Raw genomic sequence first — 24,764 nt, 5'->3', positions numbered from 1 at the left:
AAAAAAAACAAACTAACACAGAGAAAAATGTTTTAGTACATACCAGTTTTGCATAATAGAAAGTAAAGCGTCTAATCCTAGTTCAGTAGCGCACGTAACCAGCCATCGTACCATCTCCCGACGTCTCCAGTTTAAGGATGAGAGAGTCATCCTCATAACCTGTGGACAAGATATACACTTTTAATACTATTTCAGAGAGTAAGTACGTATTAGCAACCTCTTTACACATGTACTAAATTTTTGAGGAACTTCAATCAAATTGTGTAAAATATTATTTTCTTGTAACTAATGCTGTGGGTACAGCGTTCATATATCAAAGACACACAAATGCGCAAAGTTATTTTACCAGAAATCTAGAGCATCTACCAAGAAAGCAACTTAGCATTTTCTGTTTTACACAGTGCATGTGCAGACAATAGAAACTCTCGGTCTCACAAAGCTGCAAAAACGGCGAAAGGGGTGACATCATTGAGACCTATAAAATACTCAACAGCCGCTATAGCTGCCAAAATTTGGATTCCATGTTCAGCCTAAAAAAAGATGCCCGACTTCGAGGCCACAGTCTCAGGCCGAAGAAAAACAAATTCAACCTAAACCTAGGAAAACGTTTCCTGAGCAATAGGGTTGTTAATGGTTGGAATAAGCTGCCACAAGAGCTGGTCTCAAAATGGAGCCTCAATAACTTACAAAATGGGCTAGATTTGTTTTGGAAAAGTTGAAATATGCCTACAACTAACTATTGTTAAATAAATCTAAGCGTATCAGCTTTGAGCCGCTTGTGTAAAACTAAAATAATAATAATTATTATAATATGGCAATCCGGAACATGCTTATGGACCCATTGGCCTACTCTGCTAGATGATTAATTTGCAAAGAAAAAAAAAATGTTTTCAATAGTATACCTGCAGTCCAAGCTCAAACGCAGCATTGAGCAGTGGCGGGTGACGGGGCCCAGCGTCCGCGGGCGCTGCGTAGCGTAGCGCGTCCTGCGCGAGGCGGAAAAGCTGCGCGGCGGAGCGCACGTGACGCCGCGCCGCCTCGAGCACGGCGGCCAGGCGGGCGGGCTCGGCCCTTGCAGCCCCCAGGAGAGCTGAGGCCAGCGCGGCCTGCTGGGCCTCCGCCGCCCCGAGCCCCGCCCAGCCACCTGCGCTCGCGCTGCTGCCTTGCTCCTCTTCTAGGATTGATAACCTAAAAAAAATGTTTAAAAAAAAATTATAAATGAAATAAAAAAATTTATCATAATTCCCCTTTTCGCGCATAATGGTGAATAGGGCATTCAATCAGTACACCAAACAGTGAATCTCAATATTTTTTTGTTGCTTGTAGGTAAGATAATCAGTCTTACGCTTCAGGTGTCGGTCCAGGAACTAATATTTCCAATATTTAAAATATGTTTAAATAAATATTTCATATCAATCAGGGAATGGACCTGACTATACTGCAATTTGACCGTAGTTTATATGCAGAATGCTGCAAAAATTAACACGCATACTTTATGAGTGAGTTTGCGAATTTTTCATTTTTTATGCTAAGATGAAAAAAACTGTGGATTTTCATAGTAGCTACAGTTACCTTCACCGCAATTAATATGCATTCTTCAAAAAAATGCGCAGGAGAGACAATGTCTTGCAGAGATAACCTGCCCGCCTATCTATAGGACAATGTCACAGTCCAATGTACTGTACTGCAAATTTCTGTTCACTCAAGAACAATAGGTCCGATGCTGGGTCAGGACAATATTGTACTGTCTTGGTGTGAACCCTACTTAAGCCAATACAGGTATTAAAACATGTGCTATTTTTTTCAGAGCTTTAATTTTTTTAAATGCTCCCTTATACAATAACGTTTTATTTGTGACGTCACTTTTTACTCTTAGTTGTTCTATGAAATCTGTGGATTTTAATACTATAGTCAAATAGGCGTTTATTAGAATATATAATGTATTTTCACCTCATAGCTCTCAGTCCGACGCGGTACGCCAGGTCGGGGTGGAAGTCCAGCAGTGCGAGGAACAGGTAGTGCGCGAAGGTGTGCGCCGGCGCCGAGTCGGGCGGCACGCGCTCGCCCAGCGCGGAGGACGGTCCCGCGTCCAGCAGCGCCAGCGCGGCGCGACGCAGCACACCGGCCAGCGCAGCGTCAGGTGGCAGCGCGTGTAGCCGCGCCACGAGCCGCTCCTCGGCGTGCGGCGCGCGCTCCGCCCCCGCGCCCGCCGCGCGCCGCCGCCCCAGCCCTAGCAGCGCGGCCTCCAGCCCGAGGCAGAGGTACGACTCCTTGTCGCTGCCCGGGATGATCACGTGCTGGTATCTGGAACAATTATTATTGTTATTTGTTATGCGAGACTCACCCAGAAACGAATGCCTACTCATTTGACCTAATATCGGCTTAAGAACGGTGAATTACACATTTCCTGTATGTAAAAAATAAATAATCAAAAACATCGACACGGGTGTTAAATTCCTGACAGACGGGGAAATAGAAAATGACCTCATTTCTCCACTAGGAAGTTAAGTGAACACTGTGGACAATCACTATAAAAGCAGTAGCACCCTCATTTATAGAGTCAGCTCGAAGTCAGTTAATTAGTCAGTAACTCTCACGTTCCATTACCGAATCTGTATTATTCAACATAGAATAGATAATTATCAAAGCAGAAAGTAGTTTTCTTCAGTCGTTAACAACTGGGGTAAGAGCTCCCTGCATCAATAAGCATTAAATCGTACGAGGCTGTGAAAATGAAGTGATGTTTCGGAAAAAAACTTAAAACCCACTTGTTCTCTAAATCATTTGAATGAATCCGAAGCATGTGACAACAAAATAAATTGTTTAAATTAAATTACAAATTTAAAATCTTCAATTAAATTTATTTAACTATAGAATCACTATGTAAAGCGCCCTTGAGGTATTATATTACGAAAATAGCGCTATATAAGTTATCCATAATAATAATAATTATCTATAGGCAGGCAGCCTTTACTTAAAAAACCATTTATTCTGTAAAAGGTTTACTCAAAATGGAATAGACAATTTAGTATGGAAATTAATTTCAGTATGGAAGGAAGTTTATCTTGAAGTTGAGGTGGAATTGGGACGATAGAGCTTCCAGTTATGCCTCCGTAAATGGATGTTAGGATTCAATCGATACTTCTTGTATAGGGGGCAGTCATAGTAGCTATTTAATATCTTATAATACATGTACATTTAAGATTACTTTTAAATTTAATGAATAAAATTACCTTGGAGGTATTGTTGTGTGGGTTTCTTCTAAGACATTATCAAGGTAGGGTAATATTCTAGGGCTTCGTAGTACGGGGTCTTCAGTAGAAATACAAGGCTCGGCTAAACAGTCAAATATATACCACACGGCTTCCAGGGGATATCCTGACCAACAAGGGCTATCTGTAATCAGAGAAAGGAAAACTTAGTTATGTGTTTATAAAACATTTAAATTATAGAAACAAAATGCAGATTCTATACAAGATACTAATGTTGTGATTGCAATATAAAGAAGTAAAATGGCAAATTTAAAAAAATATTAAACCATAAAATCTAATTCAATCATCTGCTTTATTAAAAAAGCCTTATATAACATCGAATATGCTAGTGAAAATAAACAAATCCTATATGTATCAGACCAACTCTCGAATACGGGTTGCAGATATGAAATCTAATTGAAATCTAATCAAATCTAATTTGTTCAGAATATCAACTTGTTGGAAAGAGTTCAAAGACGAGCCACAAAGCTGTCGCCATGCCTGAAATGTCTTTTTGATGTGCAGAGACTAGAAACTCCAACGCTGAACGAACGGCGAGAAAGGGGTGACTTGATTAAGGCATATAAAATGCTCCAAAGTCACTATATCTGCCCACATTTGGATTCCATATTCAAACTAAAACAAGATGCTTAACAGTCTCAAGATGGAGAAAACCAGATTCAACCTAATCCCACAGAAGCATAGAGTTGATGGTTGGAATAAGCTGCTATAGAGCTGGTGTCAACGTGAAGTCTCAATGACTTCAAAAACGGACTAGAAAAGTCAAAATATGCTAACAATTAACTTTCGTTTAAATAAATATAAGCATATCAACTTTAAGCTGCTTAATTAAAATGAAAATAAGAATATTTAAAAAGTCTTTTTACTTATAACTTTAAAATACTCGATAGCGTTATATAAACATACTAGCTGAATCCGGCCACGCTTCGCTGTGGCTTTGTCTGATATGAACTATTAGGGGAGTAAATAAAAATAGTCTAGCAACTGTATGTTTACCGAGAAAACGCATTGCTTAATTTAATATCTTCATTTGCGTTGCTGTGACTATGCTGTAGAATATAAGGGAAGAAAATGGTAACATTGGCTAAAATTGATGAAATGACAGCACTGTGTAAAACTGTCATTCAGTACTTGTTAACTATGCCAAATTATGAGTCAATTTAAAACGCATAGAATGTTCCGTTTCCGTTGGAACTTCCTAATAAAAAGTATATAGAAACACTCTTCTGCTAAAATGCAATGATCTGTAAAAATTTTAAGTCGATCCATCGATTACTTTTCGAGATTTGCGGCAACAAACATACGGAACCTAAATTTATATATATATAGATTACATGCCAAGTCATGTTATGTCTCGCCTGGTTAGTGTAGCCATCATGCACTTCTTAATGTTGATTTTAAATTTGTCTCCAGTATAATTTTTCAAGAAGTCATTGTAGTGTTTATGTCCACTGTATAGTATTTTTACTGTCCTGCATTTGTCCTTGCTTTTATAAAACAGTACAGCTACGAAACCCATTGAAGGAACGTTCCCCATAGTGGTCTTGAGAGCCGGATAATAATATTTTTTTTAAATACATATTTTATGGACAAACCTTGCGCCAGACAGCCGTCATCCACCATCAGCGCGCAGGGCCCCCGGGGAGCGGGCGTGGGGCTGGGCGGACAGGTGCCCGGGTCCGCGTGCGCGGCCAGCCCGCGGCGCGGCGCGCTACTGGGCCCCGCCTCGGGCGCCGCCCAGCGCGCCGCGGCCCGTGCCTGCCGCACGCGCAGCGCGCGCGCGCAGGCAGCCGCCAGCCGCCGCGCGCCCGCCACCAGGCCGCATGCGCGGAGAGATTCCACGCGTCCCCCTACCACTCCCAGGTGTTCTGGAAATTGTGTTATAAGGGTGAGAGCGGAACAACAATTATCGCACCCCAGAAGAACAATGTCTAAAATTGTTAGTCTAAATTTGGCGGTTTTAAGTTATGAATGTAGTTCAACCACATTTTTAATTCTCTTTCTTAGGAGAATACTCACATATCATCAGATTTACAACACCAATTACTATAATATAACTTAAAATTCTTTAACCTTTTAATTTTGTATGAACAGATTTTATTTTATAATAAAGATACCAATCTTGAAGATATCGCAGAAACCATAAAACTGGTGACTTATTATTTCAAATTTTTGGATTTAAATATCATTTATCTTTTATTTCTATAATAAAATACATTTTGTGGTGTTTAATAAAAAAAGAGAAGTAAAAATTTTATAATATCCATCAACTAGTAAATTGATCGGACCTCTGGTCACTGCCACAGGATCACATACCGGTTTATAAGATCTCACTTTATACACGGTGTATCATTCAAGAACTTATCATTAAGTAAAATTGTTTTCTTCGTAGTGAAATCATAAATAATACAATAATGGAATTAAAATTAGTCTTTTATAATTTTACAGCAATCTATTGGCATATTTGATTAGATCACACTACCCACTTTAAGTCATTAGAAGTTTTTTCTAAGCATATATCGTATTTTGCGGACGATAAGACACATCGGACTATAGGACACACCCCAATTTTTGGTTGAATTTTTAGAGTAAAAAAAGTGCATCTTATGGTCTGAAAAATACGTTACCCAGCTCAGAATAGAATTTATTTATTTATTTATTTATTTATTCACACTTATTATCAAAATACAATTCCATATTCACTTTGCCCAGCTAACAAGGGTACATACCCCGTTCCAAGCTAGGTACAAGCACTGTTGTTTATGTTTCGACAACAACTATTGTCTCCTATCAACTAACATTTACATATATTTAAAAATTGAAAATAAAACTCACCATGCCATAGTGGCTGTCCTAATTCATTAAATAGAGGATAATTTGATGAGGGGTCGGTTTCTACGTCTGTATAGGTGTCACTAGCTAAGATATTCTTTAAATGGTCATTCTCCCAAGACAGTTGAACTGCATCGAGAGCTCTGGAAAGAAAAATGGTAAAAACATATAGTGAAGAAGGCAACATATCAATCGTAATGTTTTGTCTACTTTTAAACCTAAATGATACACTGTTCTAACTCTTGATGGCTATCTAATCAAATTATTTTTAACAGCCATAATTAAAAGTATGTAGTTTTTTATGTAGTTATCAATAGGTCAAGTAGATATACTTACTTATGGAAGACAGTGCGGGGTGTAGATGAGGCAGAAGCATTAGAAGAAGGCCGGTTATGGTGTAACCGAAGCCTTTTACTGGCACGACGGTATTCGCGTTCATAACTAAAAAATAATTTCATCCTTAATACAACATGACTTTTTTTAATTTGTGAAACAAGCGTAACATACAAAATCATTCTCTAATTATTTTATCCATCAACCTGCAATAATTGAAATTCAAAAATAAGTAATATGTCGTTTTTAATTCTCACTAATTCCATATCGTCTAATTTAGTCCTTTAAGAGTCTAATTTCCATAAACAACGTGATTCAGTGACAAAAGAGATTATCATAGTTAAAGTAAGAATATCTCTATGGTTACTATGGCAATACATCATGAACTATTGTTTACAATATTATAACTATTTCGTTGCATAATCGAACATTGGTACTTTTAAATAGACATTTTTAATCACTCGATGTAGTGACTTTAGAAAGTGAATCTTATTAATTGCTTATTGAATTCTTACTTATTATTATACAGGGCATCATCTTCAGAACTGTCTCCAGAATGTAGATGATTATTATGGTGATTAAAATTATTGAAAATATTCCTCTCTCTTTCCCTATCCAGATCTCTCTGTCTCTGCCTCTCCCTTTCCCGTTCACCTCTGTGTCTTTCCCTAAAAAGAAAATATTGTTTATAAACACTCACAATTGCTATTTTTACAAACGTCACATTCCACCATGTATTTATGTTTTTTCTTAATTTTAACATAATTTGTTCACATAACAAATGCACTATTTTTTTAGTACGTCTTTTAAAAAAAAAAATAGCAACAAGACAGATTAATATTTCTAACGTAAATATTTATTTTGAAATTGAATTGATTATTCATATTATTTTCATGAAAATAGTGCATTTTTAATTAATTTTAATATGTATAAAAAAACATCCGAGGAAGTCAGGTGGTTTTAAAAAAAAAAATTTTGTTTGAAAGACCATCAAACCAAACCATCAGCCAAAAATGTTACATTTTTATGTATCGCATTCTAATCGCTATGATTTTTTTTAAAGATTTGTAATTTTAAAATTACTCCGCCCGTGACGTCACTAGTTCTCGTCGGCGAGTTGTTGTGACATTTTAAAAGTAGAGCCCCGTAGCTGTCAAAATATACTAAATGCTGAAAAAAATGGCTTCCTGGAAACTGAAAATCTATCACAACACATTTCAACGCGGTAATTGATTGGTTGATTCACAAGAACTTGTAACATCATTCAAAGTAGTTTATTTTTATTCATTTTTAAAGGTCTTTGCAGTACAATTTTATATAAAACTTGTTTTATATAAAATTCTCCGCAGCAATGAACTTCCTCATTGCTGAAATAGAATCTGGAATCGACATTGTCAGAGATAGAGATAATATGCATATTTTTAAAAAAAATATACATATTATTTAAATACTACCAATTTTTTAATAATAAACAATCTATTAAAATTTAAAGAGTTTTTTACAAAAACTGCATATTGGAAATTGGAATGTTTCGACATTAACCGCAAAAAAAATCTGTATTAAAAATTAATGAAACATTTGGATCCTTTAAAACACAATATTGTAAAGCATGGAAAACATGTTTTACAATATTGAGTTCAAAACAATCCAAATATTTAATTAATTTCTAATACAGAATGTAATTCGCGGGGATATAAATCATCCTTCTTAGGATGGATTGCCTTAATAAAAAAATGTAATTTGCGGTTATTGAGAAAACATTCTAATTAGTAAAGCAGTTTTAAAATAAAAATACCATTCAATTAAATCACTTAAAAGTTTACATTTTGAAATTACAAAAGTAACACATAGAAATCCAATTAAAGTATATTAATTCTTTAAAATAAAAATAAAAACTTACCTATCTCTGTCGTCTCTGTCTAGTCTGTGTCTATCCCTGTCTCTCTCATCTCTGTCTCCCCTATGCCTGTCTCTTTCTCGGTCTCTGTGATCTCGTTCTCTATCGCGTTCACTCCTTTCTCGATCTCTCGAGTGATACTAAAAACAAAAAGGAAAAAATATTGAAGACATGTCTCAAAAATGTATTTAACGCAACTCATGAATGATGATGAGATTGCATTATCATCATCATTCTATATCCGCTTCCTAGGCTTCAGAAGAAGACCTACCCACGGTACAAATTTCAAAAACAGACGTGAAAAACCAAATAAAAAAATGTAATGGTACCGCCTAGTAATGTGATGATGATGGCACAATTTGTAATGTAAGACCATACAGAGGAAAATGTATGTTTGAGCACTATTTCGAGAATTAACATTTTTTAAATTACAAAATATATAGCGGATTAGAGTGCCCTTGGAGTGGAAAAATTTTGTGCCGAATGGTGGATTTCCTGTCGAAATTGTTGCTGGAGAAAATAACAAAGTAATTTCCAGAATCAAATGGAGTCCAGAGTGGCAATATTTTATCGCACTGGCAATTTCTCCAGGCGAACATTTATTTAGACTAACTAGCATTGTAACTTTCTCACACTGAATATTAAGAAACGAGTGCTTTAACCATTCCCATTGCCAAATTATTACAGGGATGGAGAACACCTTAGAGAATGGAATGTGGAAGTCTAGGCTTTTACAGGGCTTATGATTTATTGTTGTGAAGAGATTCATCTGACTGAATTATTTCACATACTAGGCAACGCCTGAAAACAATTTTCCAATTTTTAAACATCTTCTTGGACCAGTTGGTTTTATTACAATATTTGAGTTTGTCTAAATGTTTGTAGACAAAAGACTGGATTTCACCCCCTCGGGAGTAATATTAATAACACAACTAATAAATTCTTAAAGATAATGTATTAATTTAACACCATAAGAAACAACATAAACAAAAATATACTGTACACTTTGTCAATCTTACTTAGATTATGGACTAATGGGGTGGGGATCTGCTGCAGCTAAAGGCATCATAAAAGTTATTCTCAAGATACCGATAGGAACCCTGTCTACAGAAATCTTTAAAGCCTTTCATGTGCCTGAGATATGCCTCATATACACTAAAATGATTTTGCTAGGCAGATTTGGAGATGGACATCGTCATCCCCCTGCTCAGGGACATTAATTTTGACGCGATGCGAGAATCATTTTTCTGCTAAATTGTTCAGTACGCTTCCTATAAAATCAAGTTAACCGATAAAAAAAAAACAATATTTCAAAAGAGAAATCAAAATCTGGCTGATGGATAAATGAACCAAAAATATATGTGAATGACATGTGAAATATGCAAAAAAAAATTTGAACACTTTATTTTTTTTTTTAACTCTGTGGTGTACAGTCCTTAGAACTGGTTTCCTAGCGAGGAGGAAATTCACATAACAAATAAAAAAAATGTATGTTTTGACTGTATCCGGGCAGAGGAAGAATACAGTTCTGTGTGTGAAATAGAACCAGAATCCTGGACGACGTGACATGAATAATATGTTTTTAAATGAGATTTTAAAAATAAGTATTTCAAGGTAAATATTTTTATGGAACATGGGACCTGAAGTGTGAGATTGATCACCTTACCTTTCTGTTATAGATGACCGAGATTCAACAATACAGTGCCCTATGCACCATCGGGTTTGATGATGATGATGATGATGATGTAATGTACTAAGATGAGGAGGTGATTTAATATAATACGTCTGTATTTACCGGGGGCAGCGTTCTGTAGTCGGGGTCCTCGGGGGGGCACAGGTCGGAGGCGGCCCAGCGCTGCAAGGCGGAGCGCCAGTGCGCGCGCTCGAGCGCCGCGCCGCGCGGGCCCAGCGCGATGCACAGCCACAGCGCGCCCAGCTGCTCCCACAGCTGGCGGCACTTGTGCGTCATGGGCGTGTTCTGGCTGCGCCACAGCACGAGGCGCGGGTCCGACAGGAACTGCTCCGTGATCAGCGTCAGCATGCGCGGCCCGTTGGAGTCCTGCGCCCGCAGCATCTCCCGCACCTGGAAAACGAACGCATCGATCGATCACTCGGTGCGCTGCAGAGGAGAAACGAACACTGAAATCAGCTACCTTTTCGGATAAAAAATGCACCTTTTTCGGCCACTTTTAAGAAACGCCTGAAACATTATTATTTATCCTTAGAACCATAACCTCTCTTATTTTTTTTCTCCATTAGTTGGTATTTTATTTTCTTTCCTGGATCCTTTCAAACTCAGTACCTGATCTTATTTTTCTCGCCGTATAGATAATGTGTATTCTCCTACTTTTTCCACCCTATCACCGGCCAGCACTCTCGCCTCCTCCCACGTCAATAAAAGGTATCAATGATAGCAGGACACCAAAAGCCGAACACTCTTCGTGTGGATCGGAAGGTCTGTTTACGAATGACAACAGTCCGCCTTCTCCTGACGAGCTTTATGTGGTTTCCTCGTCACTAGAGCAAATGCGGAGCAGCTCCTAAAAAAGGCCACAGCCGAAACATCCCACTAGATTCTTACTTATTATAAAATGGGTAATAAGTCAAAATAGACAACACTTCTTTCGAGTTTTTCAATTCACGTTTTGAACTTTTCGATTTGAACTTTTATTTGACTATCCGTTCTTGCAGTTTTAGCTTACGGGGATTAAATTATAGGAATAGCAATTCGCCCCGTATACGCAGATAAAAGTTGTAATGGAAGAAATCATATAAAAAATTTACCTTTTGCATTATTCCACAGAAAGATTAATTATATTAATAGCTAAATAAACAAAAACTGGAGAATGGAGGAATACGAAGGAAACCAATGACGAAGTTCGGCCTTACCTTTGAGAACAGGGAGTTGAGATGTTTGTTGGCGTTGTAGTACCCGCTCTGCAGCAGGTAGGCTCGCACCTGCTCGCAGACCTGGGCCTCGTCCAGGTGCCAGGCGTGCGCGTCGTCCGCCGCCGCCCCCGCCGTGGGGTCGGGCGCGCCCGCGATGCGGTTGATGGCGGACTGCTGCTGCAGGATCTCGTCCGCCAGCTTCTGCGCCGTGGGCAGCACCTCCGTGTGGTGCTCGGATATCAGATACTGCACGAACTTCTGCAACTGTTGCCGGTCCATCTGCAGCAGCGTTTCTGGAAGACAAGTTACTCTATTAATATTATATCGTCAACACAACAGACGAGACAACGAAGATATGTGAGGTATCTCGACTTCAGGGTGACCAGGGTATTATCCCAGAAGGTATGATGATAATGAACCTTACTCACACACCGTTTCGGGAATCTTGAGCTGGCGCGGCGTCTGTGACGCCTAACTGATCTTAACTAAAATTGCCGATTTCAATAGATTACCTGGTATAAAGGCGAGTTTATAAAACACTTACTAATCGCAACCAAATAATTATACTATACAACATAAATAATTGCAAGCATTTATGATGCGATTATGATCAGAGGAACGATTCAAACGCCAACAATTATGATAATATTATTATGGTTCGGTAATTAGTTACATACATTACCTTGATATTATAAAAAAGTATAGGTAATTGTATTCGTCTCCGCCATAAAGAGTATGCGCGCTGCATAATTGACATTAGGAAAGAAACTTAATTATCCAAGAAGATCTAATCACAAGAGTGGGTCCAATACCCACTTTACAAACATTAATTGAACAAATTTGATAGTAGAAAGCTATGTATTTGAACAAATCAGAAGTAAAAAAGATCTATGACAAGGATCGATCTTATCAATTTAAGAAATGTACCTATAATAATGATAAAATTAATTGAAATACACATACATATTAAAACAATGCACGCTCCAGCATTAAAACAATGTATGAATATAAGTCTTTTTGGTTTTGTTCAGGGTTCGAAGTAAATATTTACATCACTGATATACAGTAAAACCAAAATTATCCGCATTAATGAGTGCCAGATTTTATTGCTTTTGAAATAATACAGCGAATAGGAATCACATTAAAAACTTACTTAAACATATCCAGCAAAGTTAATTGAACAATTAAATTAAAATCGATCTGGATATTTGGCAATCTGGTGAATGAAGTTCGGATAAACTGAGTTCTACTGTACTCATATCACGATAAATATCATGATATTAATTTGTTTTCACGACACATTCGTTTCTATGTGATTAACTTTACCGAGATCCTCATAAAGTCGGGTTTGTTGCTGCTTATGCAGAAACAGCAGCTCTAGAGATAATTTTCATCACAGAAAAAGGATGTGTAATAAAATGGCCGCAAAACTGGCATTCATCTTTAAATATTTCAACCAACAAACACCCTAAAGCCAGACATACTGATTTGAATTGGGTTTGGAAAGCATTGGTGACATTTTAGCTAATAAAGATCTTCGTCTTCTGACGATACTTCAAAAGTTAACTTGACGATAGATTAATTTCTGTTTTATCCTTTGTAATGATATGATAAAACTCTATTTTTAATGTCTATTTCCCTTTAGGAATATGCATACAAAATAAGTATCACGTTTTGATATTTATAAAAATATGATATTTTCGAATCCAAGTTTTTAAAAAATATGAAGCGAAAGTTTTGTTTCAATTTTCATTTTTCTTACTATCGGCGATCGTTATATTGAACTGCTTTTTACGTGAAAATGTAACAGGTTTTCTAAATTGTAAATTAGAGAGAAAAGTTTGGAATAATAGGCAAAGTTTGACCGTTTGCGTAACAAAATGGCCGTTATTAGAACGGTCGGGAGGGCCCATTGTATTTTTTTACCTAGCGACTAATGTTTTCCGCTGCCTTGACAAGGCTTTTCCATTACAAGGAATACCAATTTAATATGTTTTATTGTCCCGTTTCTGTACTACACACACGATATTGCAAGAAATACGACGCGTTGGTTTAATTTATATAAAAACTGTTGGAAAAACAAACCCGATAATAAATCAAATAGATAACTCACTTTGCGTTACTCAAGTGGGAGCATTGCCTTCCTAGAATACTTTTACTATATTTTTAACAATAAAAGTGATAAAAGTAACGCAGTTAGGTGTAGTCAAATATTTAACTCCGAAACGACAGTGACGGTTATTTACATTATCAATAAAAAAAAATGTACAATTTTTCTTCTTACGATTTAGTCAAATATTTCCGCCATTTTCAATTTGTCGTAAATAACCACCCCGTAAGAATGAGGGAATCAAGTTGTGGCATAGCGTGGATTGAACCTCAGACTTCTAATACAGAGTCCGCAACATTACTATGGAGCCACGCCCCGACTATATTTCTCATCTTTTTTTATTTATGCATGGAGCGGTAACGAATAACGAAAAACATGTCTACGACGCGACAGATGCTATTGATCTTTTGTTCAATTTTAATATTCATCTAATCGATGATAATCAAAGTTGGGAAATGTACGTTTTGATAGGATCATAGAATAACTAGGATCGAGGAGAGCAGAGACTACTCTAAATTCAGAAATCATTTCGTACTCGAAGAACGACTTACAAATAAAGCTACAAGAAAAGATAACTGTTTTTGATGTATTAACATATCATTTTGAAAGATAACGTTGGCAGAATGCATAAGTAGTTATGATGGCCGGATGGCGAACAACGAACGGGGGAACAGGCACGGGTTCAAATCAATATTAACAGTGGAAAGAAGCATTTCTGGCTAGAACCGTATTTATCTGCCATCAGTGGCAAGTGGCGAGTTCTCTTAGGGTAAGTGTCCACTCGCGACAAAATAGTCTCGAGAAGAGTCTCGAGACCAGACTCACAAATGTATACGGACCTGAGAGCACTCGGAGGCGAGTCGTAACTGGTCGCCGAGACTACGCGTGTCGCGAGTGGACATGTTCATGCCTGCACTCGAGATCTGGTCTCCGGTCTTCCGTCAATATCAGAAGAGCTGGGAGCACTCTCAAACAGCGCATTGCATTTTTTGTGTTTAAATGGATTTTATTAATTTGATCAAATAAGCGCCCGACGATGGACAGATGAGGAAATTTTTCGCTTAATATTTTTTTTTGAGGAAAAGGAATTTTTATGGAATGTTAACCACAAGTTGTACAGGGATCGTGCGATCAAGTCACACAGCAGACTGCGTGTTGACTCTCCAGTCGACGCGGAATCGTCTCGGTCTCGAGACTAAAGTCAGTGTCGAGTCTCCCACGCCTATCTCGAGACCGCGAGTGATCTCAAATGGACGACACCCTGAGACCGATCTGGAGACCTTCTCTCAAGTGGACACTTAGCCTTAGCCTAGTCCAGTGGTCGGAAAACCGCGACTCGCGAGCCGCGAGCTGTCGTAGTTACTCGACTGCGGCTCGCACAGCGCAAGTTTCACCTTTATTCGATTTATTTCGTCTAACTTTAGTTACTCGACTGTTCTAAATAAGAACTTTCAGGATTACTGCCACTGAAAGTTCCAACACCTGGAGAGAACATTGCAAATGCTGTCATTAAGGCTGCAGTCTGGTAAAACGTTTTGGGTAAGGAGAGGTATGAAGGTCATAAAAACATAAATAAGATGTTGTTTTAAATTAAATATTACAACCAGAATTATCTTATTTTATATAAAAAAAGATAATACAATTCTATAAAAAAAGGTTTCAACTAAAGTATTTATTTTTTTATAAATAAATTTATATATTTTTTTTTTTTTAAGTATTACCGAAGGCATAATTTTACGTAGAAATAAAAGAAAATGTCACAAAAATGTATGTGATTTAAAATGCTTGTATTTCTTTTCAAAATCAAAAATTAAAATTTGGCTTCTGCCACTTTCATGTTCGAATTATTATCTTCAAATTATTCCAACAAATTTTAGTTCAATACGATCCCAGATACCTAAGTTTAGTCTAAATTTGAAATGGCGTAATCTGCCGGTCTAAAAGTAATTATATTTTAGTTACATAAAACTTTTAAGTATATTTTTTAACAGAAATACCTTTGAAAAATATTGTTTTTATCTAATTTATGTTTTTTGATTTTTTTATTATTGCGCGTTTAAAAAAAAATTCGTTTTAAAATGGCAAAATCGTATGATTTCCTAATTTTGCGTTCGTTTTACCAGACTATAGCCTTAAATGCACGGAAAAAGCTCATATTAAACTCGATAAAATTGTTTCAATGATGCAGATGGGGCAAAATGTTTTTTTTTTAAATATTTTGAAGTAAAAAATTAATCACGAGATACTTCTTTACCATTGCATCATTCAACAATAACCGCTTTGTGCGCAGACATTTCAAGAATAAATGTTTTAATTATCAATATTGTCATCACAGTTTTAGCTAAAGCTTGTTATCATCGCCAATTTAAAGAATTTCTAGTAAAAATGGAGAACGAATTCGCATATTTTCTGCTGCTTATACACGTACTTTATTATTAAGGTACGTTGCCATTTATTTATTTATTTACATACACATTACTTGAGACATAAGTCCCCACTCCGTGGGACTAAAAGCCTTTTGTTGAGATGGGACGAGCGATTAGTTGACACAGACACATGAGTATATTACCACAAATATAGGATCACAAAACACAAAAAATATTTATAAAAAAACATATATATGGCACATCATACAGAAGAAACAGTTTAAAACTTTGAGAAATTTGGCTCTCAGAGAAAATCTTAATTGTTTAACTGCTGATATTTGTCTTTTTTGACTGATGATTTTGCCGACCACTGGCCTAGTCGGACAGTCGGACAGCCGGAGTGTGTGCGATGTGTGGCGTGTGGCAGAACGACAGGACGACAGGAGGAACCCGGAACAGGGAACAGGGAACAGAATAACTTCCCTAACTTCTAAAGAGCTCGTTTACCCGTATAAATTTAAATAAATATATCACCCTCGATGTATAATTCAGAAACTGAAGGCGCTAACCGAAAAAAGAGAAGAATTTCCAATTAATCCGCGTAAATATTCAAATATGCGAAATGCGTAATAAAGTCATTCTCATTCAGGTTTCGTTTTGCATTTTTCGAGAAAAAATTAAATATTAAATATGGCTGTAATGTAGCGTGATTCAAAGAGTTCGTAAATTTTAATCGTTCGTTAGAAATTCGTCAGAAGGACATTACTTTATTTTTTCGAGCTAATTTACATCTCGTCAGGAATACACGGCGGATGTTTCCGTCTCCAGCCCCGGTGTCTCACAAAGAGACGCAAATTTGCTTTTCTTTTCCAATTTCAGGGAAAGAAGCACACCATTGCCATTTACATTCGCGGAAATAAATTGTGGTCGAGAAAAGGAAAGATGTCGGTGAAATGATAAAGTAAAATATAATCATCGGTCTCGGTAATAATTATAAAGCTATGTTTCGAATTATCTTCATTTTGACTTTAGGAAGAGTATTAAAGACATTGCGATTTAAGTTGATACTTCAAAATGCGAGAAAATAAATGTACGCCTGACAAAATAGATGGATCTTTGTGCAAAGTTGGTAAACTTAACGAAATACGGGCTAGATTAAATAAGTACGAGAAGTATAAGCATTTTCAAGTATGGATATATCGGTAAACAAAATGAAAAACAATGTTTTCAAAACTCTAGTCCATAAATGGATTACTTAAAGGACTAGACAAGAAGCTGAGAAATATGTTTCATATATCAGAATATAATTTTAATTTATTATGGAAATAGAACTCTCAAATATTTAGTACCTAGAATTTTTAATTTATTACCAAAAGAACTTAAATTTAACTCACATTGTAACAAGAGCAAAATAAGAGAGTGGCTACTCGATCAAAAGTTTATATATGAATAGTAGCTTAGGTGTAAATATTTTATTTTTTCATATATTTTCTTGTATTTAAAAAATAAATTTATATATTATTATTTGTATAAACATGTTTATTCTGATCTTTCCGGCTGTTAATTTTTATATGTTATTCATTCTTTTTATAAATGTAAATAATATTATTAAGTCAGTATAAATATAATCTTCACCAACAAGCTACAAAAAGTGGCTTGGTGGGATTTTAGTTTTAGTAAAAATATAACAAGTGAAATTTTTTTAAATTGTAAAAATGTATAATTATGCTATTAAATCAAATAAATAAATTGAATTAATTAATTAATTGAAAGTCCTTCCTCGTTTTATTTATGTAGGTATCTTTAAAAATCTTTTTTTATATTTCTTTTGAATTTTTACACCCATAAGGTTTGTATAGTTAACGTATATTTTATGTTATGTTTTTGTTATTTATGTGCGTTTTATAATAAAAAGAATAGAGGTATACGTAATTTTATTTTTTTTAAATAAAGGAATAACCCGCTAAGCCTCTATTTAGAGGCTTGTCAGCAGGTGGGATAGAGGGAATATGGAAGGAGGTAATGAAAAATACACTACAACACACAGACCGATTGAGAAAAAAAAAATCTTGGATTTTTTTCTTGCAACTAACGGGAATCGAACCCGCGACGCCAGTTTCACATGTAGCCGTCTAACCATCTGCGCCACTGCCTACTGCCTGTCGTAGTAATAAATACGTAGTGTTTAAAACTGTCTTAACATTTTGCAATTTCGCTCTGTATAAGTCTTCTTTGTATATTCTCACATGTAAAAAAAATATAAAAAAGTATCTTGTTAAGTGTCCTCGGCACGGGTAGCCCCGCCCCAGTGAGGTCACATTATTTTTATTATTTATTATTTTTTTATTTATTTTTTTATTTTGTTTATTAAGAAAAACAACAGCAATACAAAGAAATATACACAACATAATAAAAAAAACATAAAATAAAGCCAAATCAGTTTTTCACATAAATACAATTATAAAAATCCAGTTCAGTTAAATATAATTTATAGAAGTGCATGTGTGCGAGTTTTTTTTTGTGTGTGAGGATGCGTGTGTAAAAAAGTGGAGTGTGGTTTTGGTAGGTATGTGAATATGTGTGTGATTGTATATGGGTGTGAGGGTAGGTTTAAGGACAGGGTAAGTGTGTATTTGATATGAGTGAATAGAAACAATTTAAAATTATAATGTAAAAATATAAATATATTTTTTTTTATAACGAAACATAATTTTTTTCAAATAATAGTTTTTTAATTTTGGTTTTAAAAGTGAGTTTACTGTAATTAAATATGTCTATGTTATTGAAAAATAAATTATAATTACGCGTCAAGCGAATCAGAGGAGAGTTCTGAGCATAGTTGGTGCGAACTGTGGGTACATGGAAAAGAGATAGATTCGTGTAACGGGTGCGGTAGCCAGGTACGTTAAGGGCCAACTCAGAAACCAGAACAGGACTATCAAGACGTCCATTAAGAATGTCATGTAAAATACCCATATCTAATAACAAACGACTATTGTTTATAATATGAATAAATGAAATGAAATGAACGTCCAGTGTGAGTAGAAACTAATCGTTAAGCTTCAAGTTATATTATTAGTTATTATGGCGGGATGTTTTCGCTGTAGCTCGTGTGCCGTAGTGCCGGGTGCCGGGTAACACGGACCATGGGAGTACGGTGTTAGTGTTACTGATGCGGGTAATGGGGACATTTACATACGGAAAACGTTAGGCCCACATGCGCGCTGCCCGCTGCCCGCTGCCCGCTGCCCGCTGCCCGCTGCCCGCTGCATGGTGTAAATACTCGAGGCAAACAGTTCAACTGACATCCTCGATCCTCACTCTTCACCCCCCAGTACCCAGTACTGCCCACTCTCCCTCTTCCTCTCCCTCTCCGAGAGGAAAAAGCTGCTCCACGCTGTTGTTATCGCCGACATACGAGTATTCAATTAAAGACGCAATTTGTCAACACCGTAGCTAGAATATTGTACGGGGTCAACATTCAAATAAACACACGATTTTCCAGTAGCTTGCATGCATAACATGCCAAGCATTTGAGCGATCACAATGAACAATAACGAACATGCTTAAGTTATCGCAGTCATAAGAAAACGCGTGTTTTTCGTTTTCCTTGTAAATGAATACAGTTCACTGGCGATTACTATAAAAATCGACGTTTACTATAAAAAATAATACAATATATTGCATTTGCAAAAAAAAAGCAGTATCTAATACAAAAAAGTAAAAAATAAATTACAATTATTATGACGACTGCTTTTCTTGACATTTGGCTTGCCAACCGCCCGCAGGCTAAATGCAATGAATAGCATGATAAATAATAAATAAAAAATAGCAGTTTTGGAATATTTACACCGGTGAAATTCAAATATGTGATTGCGCAGCAGGATTATACGTCGCGAAGCGTAAATATTTTGTCATTTAATATAAAGTGTTCACGGATGTTTCATTGTGATCGCGAATACGATAATCAACCATGGTGAGAAATTGTTATCACATCGCTTATTAGCACGTCGATAGTTATTTGTGATTGAGCTACAGAAATCATTACTTGTCGTTGAGGAGAAAAATCAACACAACAACAACAAACCATCACGCAGTTTCCCCGTAAGGATAGGTAGAGAGGATAGAACGCCACATCACTCTATCTTTGCATACAGATCTCGTTTTCTCTACATGCATACATCTTCTCATGCACGCGCGCCGATTAATCCGACTTTTGACATGTCCATCTGTAAGTATTTGTTGGATTTTGTCATACCAAATATTTCTCGGTCTTCCTCCATTTCTGCATCTATTAAGGCTGTAGTCGGGTAAAACGCACGAAAAATGAGGAAATCATACGATTTTGCCATTTTCTGAATATAATTTTTTTTTAAATTAAAACGAATGTTTTTTAAAAATCACGCGATATTAATAAAAAAAAACACAAATAAAATAAATGCAATAATTTTTAAAGGTATTTCTATTAAAAATATAGTTAAAAGTTTAATATAACTAAAATATTCGACCGGCAGGTTACGCCATTTCAAATTTAGACTATACTTTGGTATCTCGATTCTCATATAAAGACTAAGTATTGAACTAAATTTTTTTTTTATAATTTAAAGATAATAAATTGAACATTAAAACAGCGGAAGCAAAATCTTAATTTTTTGTTTTCGAAAAGAAATACAACCATTTTAAATCACATAAATTTTGTGACATTTTCCTGTATTTCTACGTAAAATTATGCCTTCGGTAATACTTTGTGAAATATTTTCGTTGAAACCTTTTTTTATAGAATTGTATTCTCCTTTTTAAAAAAAAAGATAATTCTGGTTGTAATATTCAATTTCTAACAATATCTTATTTGGGTTTTTTTTACCTTCATACCGGCCCTTACCGGTACCGTAATTATATAAAAAAAGGTTTCAACTAAAATATTTCAATAACGAAACTTTTTAGGGTTAGTTCTAAAATTTACTTACTATTTTTTTCGCCTATGCCTTACTAGTTAGATTTTTACTAAGACTATTTAAGAACTGATTTATAATATATCATTTTTCTTGTATTGATAACACCGAATACGCGCCTATGTTCGGAGTACATTAAAATGTCATAAATAGAAGCGCAAATGGCGTTCCGTGCTCTCTCGACAAATTTCTCATCAGACTAAAGTTTCTTGATTTTAATATTGGATCCGGCGAAGTTAGCCGCCATTTTATCATATTTATACCACAGTAATTATTAAATAATTAAGTAAAAGCTGTAAAGTTACAAGTCATCCAGTAAACTTTAGTATTTCTAAACGGAAAGATGGCGTTTTTATTCTAGCAAATTAAAATAAGGCACATTTGTCTGCTACGTCGATTGCCTGATTCGGCATAAAGGCGCTTTCACCATTATTTAAATTGCAATGCATCTTTTTTTATTTTTTTATATTTTTTTTTATTTAAGTTTTTCATTGATAAACCCTTGCGGGTTACATACATTTAACAAAATATTTTTACTTTTAAAATTCACATTCTACTGTTAATAATAATATTTTTAACATCTTTTGTAAAGGTTGTCTGAGTCTGGTAGTTAGTTTTGTCTGGTAGTTTATTGTATAATTTCAGTCCATGGTTCATTAGTCTCGATTGTCCTTTTCTCGTTTTAGAAGGTTGTATAAAATATTTTACTGATATTCTCGTATTGTGTTCATGTTTACAACAGTTTTTTTCAAGTTTTAATTATTCGTCAACAATTACATCAGTGGCTAATTTATGAATAAATTTGAAGGATTCTAGTTTAAAGAGTTCAGTTACATTTAATTGTTTAGTTTGTTTAAAAAGTTATTTAGTTGCTGTTAGATAGGGTAGGATATACTTACTTTAATATTTTATTTTGCTGTATTTGTAGTATGTTTACGTCATTTTGATTTATTAGAGATTACGACTAATTTTAAATATTTTGAAAAGTGCAAAAAAATATAATCAGTTTCGTGCAATTATTCGTGATTTAAAATGAATCAAGAATTGAGATGTGAGTTATGTGACCGTTGCGTTGCTTTCCTGTGAAATTGCGTAAAAATGAATTTGAACGTGGGCGTGGGTTGCACACACCTGCCGCGCAATCATGAATGATTATCAACAAACTAATCGATATAGCCAACTTTTAACGGAATAAAACGCTATTTGTATGAACTTTTGACAGCAGTACCTACGTTTGGTAATAATAATTTACGAACAAAAAATTGTAAAGCTATTCAAAATTTCTCATTTAAAATACCAGTTGATACAATATGTCCAATCATTTATTCATAGCAAGGCCCGTATTACAATGAAAAGTCAACAGAGTTATCTTCAGCCTATAAATTAAAATCGAATTCTCTCTAAAATTAAATATGTACTAATATCTTTATTTTTACATGACGTATAACGACAGGTAACCGACGGAGATTTCAAATGAATAATACCCTCATATTTTAATACAATAACTATCAATGTTTTTTTTGTCTTTTCTTCATTTTTTTTCTAAGTACAAAATTTTATCTTTATCATTTTTTTAATATCAATATGTATTTTTTGTATATTTATACTAGTAAACTAAGAGTAGTTTTAAATAACAATACTTTTTTATCGTTTAGTGTTATTCAAAACTGTTTTAATTTATTTATTAATATGTATTGCTTTCTTAGGTTATTTTTTTACACGCTCAAAAAATTTCTATGACCAAATATTTTCGTTTTTATCAATATAACTGGTATTATAATTTGAAAACTGTGTATCTTTTTTTGACTACTTAATTTGTAAATAACTGTCTAGTATCAATTTGTTTTATATACTATATTTTACTTAGAATTCAACTTACATGTATGTATTTTATTGTATATGTAACTAATAAAGAAGTACCATTAGAAATAAGAGAACAAAAATTTTAATACAAGCTAAAAAAAACATGTGTTTAGCAGAAAGTTAGTTTTTTAAAAAGTAATCTTATTCGAGTTGGTTTTATGGAATGATTTTTTAAGTGTACGTATGTTGTTTAAAATGTTTATAATTAGTATATGTTTATAAAAATTAGATATACGTTAATATTAGGACAACAATGTTTTTAATATGTCCAAATTGGTTCAGCCGGATAAATCTCACCCACATGGTAAAGGTTTCAGCGCTTTCACTTCACAAAAGTCAACAGGTGGAAGAGTTAAGGAAATGTGGATGTTCAAACATATGCAGAATGGTGAATGTTACACAGTGGGTAAAGTGGCCACTTAAACCAGCCAATGACAGGTCATAAGCCCTGTAAATGTCTAGACTCCCATATTCCCTTATCAAAAATGCTTTCCCTCTCTGTTGCAACAAATCCGAATATAATATTAGGACATTCATATATTATGTTTGTACTATTTTAAGACTAAATGAAAAAAAATGTAAAAGTCTGTGGGGAGTGAGGGACGAGGATGTGTTGCCTATGGCCGCAGTGCCCAATGGACCTATATAAGGGCGCGTAACACGTCACTCGCCCTTCTCTGTATTCAAATTCCCTCTAAAATATTATTTGAGTAATCTCTGTGTGTAATAAACCAAAAATTGTAAGTAATTTAAATTATTTTATTTATTTATTCCTCGAGGTTAAATCCGTTAAATCTGTTAAATTCATTCAATCCATTCAATCATATGTTTTCCATGAACTAACAAATAGCTACTATCTAGTAGAGTACAATAATGATAATACCTCTACAAGTCAATAAGTAGCTTTTTTTTAAATTAAATTAAATTACAAATATACACATTTTGGAGCGGAAAGTCAACTGAAGATAACTCTGTTAACTTCCCATTGTAATCGGGCCCCAGGTCAAAATGTTATGTAAAACGGCATTAGTTTTCACATTTCTAGAACCTTTCGTGTCACTACTCCACGGTCCAAAGTACATAGTCCACATTCGGAACCGAAGGAACTCTAGAAATGGAAGTCGCCGAAGCAAATAACGAACATCCGAGTATTCTGCATTCCGAGTTTCGTCCGTCCTCCGGATTTTACTTCTCGAATTCTTTATCGGCTCCAGTTCCAAGTTACAAAGTTTGATCAAAGTGGAACGACTCGGCGTTTTATTTTCCCAAGTCGGTCCGATGCGCTGACAACGCGGATCAAAGAAAACCTATCGGATGTGAACACAGAACGCAGCCCCTCTCGCGGGGTCTTGATTTGTTTACGATGCTTATATATTTGAGAAAATAACATTTTTGTCAGCAGTCTCTGTTTTCTTGAAATGATTTCTCTAACCAAAGCACGAAAAATAACAAAGGAACGCGAGATTTTCATTAATGCACCCACAGTTTAGTTACAAAAATACGTTTCTATTTTACATTTTCATTAAATGCCATTCTTTCAGTTATGAATATAACCATAATGCATAAAATGACTAAAATTTTAAATTATTTCATTAATTTAATGCTGGCTAAGCTGGCAGTGCTCAGCGGAGTTTTAGTCCCAACACTTATGTATGGAAGTGAAACATGGAACTGGCGGAGGCAGGATGAAAGCCGAGTGAACGCGGTTGGAATGTGATCTCTTAGACGAATATCTGGGAAATCAATGTATGACAGGGTTACGAATGATGAAATCAGGCGAGAGTGTCAATCTGAGTCAAGTATAATTGATGGTCATGTAGAACGAATGGACGACGAAATAATGGTAAAACAAGTATGATGACGGTAACGTGAGACGAGGACGACCGAGGAAGACGTGGCATGATCAGATTAACCAAAATCTTAAGTCTGGTCATGTCAAAAGCAGGCAGAACCGAAGGGCATGTATGCCAGGATGTATGAATGTGGAAGACGGATAGACGTATGTGGCGGTCCATTCTCTCTGCCTACCCCTACGGGGAAATGGCGTGATGGTAGTAGTAGTAGTAATTTTATGATACATTTTCGCATTATTTTGGTCCACCAGAAAAACTTTTTCTTCTGAAATTATTAGTCCGTTTTAAAAGTACAATTTAAATAAAAATAACTTAAATTAACAATAAAATTTAAAACATATTTATATTACCATTTTCATACTATTTTGAAATGAAATATTACTTATATAAGTTCTTA

At 35.3% G+C, this 24,764-nt stretch overlaps 1 protein-coding gene across 1 annotated transcript in view; it reads right to left on the bottom strand.

Moving 5' to 3' along the window:
- Positions 1 to 24,764, bottom strand: part of LOC148277984 (zinc finger SWIM domain-containing protein 4-like) — a 185,403-nt gene that overhangs the window by 5,951 nt on the left and 154,688 nt on the right. The window contains exons 4-14 of the mRNA XM_088232068.1: positions 11,224 to 11,516; positions 10,130 to 10,417; positions 8,338 to 8,474; positions 6,953 to 7,105; positions 6,441 to 6,545; positions 6,108 to 6,247; positions 4,868 to 5,140; positions 3,234 to 3,396; positions 1,951 to 2,304; positions 903 to 1,188; positions 44 to 159 (exon numbers count right to left, since the gene is read on the bottom strand). Of these exons, the coding sequence (XP_088088194.1) occupies positions 44 to 159; positions 903 to 1,188; positions 1,951 to 2,304; positions 3,234 to 3,396; positions 4,868 to 5,140; positions 6,108 to 6,247; positions 6,441 to 6,545; positions 6,953 to 7,105; positions 8,338 to 8,474; positions 10,130 to 10,417; positions 11,224 to 11,516 (2,308 nt within the window). The remainder of the gene's footprint in view (positions 1 to 43; positions 160 to 902; positions 1,189 to 1,950; positions 2,305 to 3,233; positions 3,397 to 4,867; positions 5,141 to 6,107; positions 6,248 to 6,440; positions 6,546 to 6,952; positions 7,106 to 8,337; positions 8,475 to 10,129; positions 10,418 to 11,223; positions 11,517 to 24,764) is intronic.

The sequence above is a fragment of the Micrasema longulum genome, unplaced genomic scaffold (assembly GCF_059751315.1).
Source record: "Micrasema longulum isolate JH-2025_06_02 unplaced genomic scaffold, ASM5975131v1 h1tg000943l, whole genome shotgun sequence".
Classification (NCBI taxonomy): domain Eukaryota; kingdom Metazoa; phylum Arthropoda; class Insecta; order Trichoptera; family Brachycentridae; genus Micrasema; species Micrasema longulum.
This window is presented reverse-complemented; position numbering and strand designations above follow the sequence as displayed.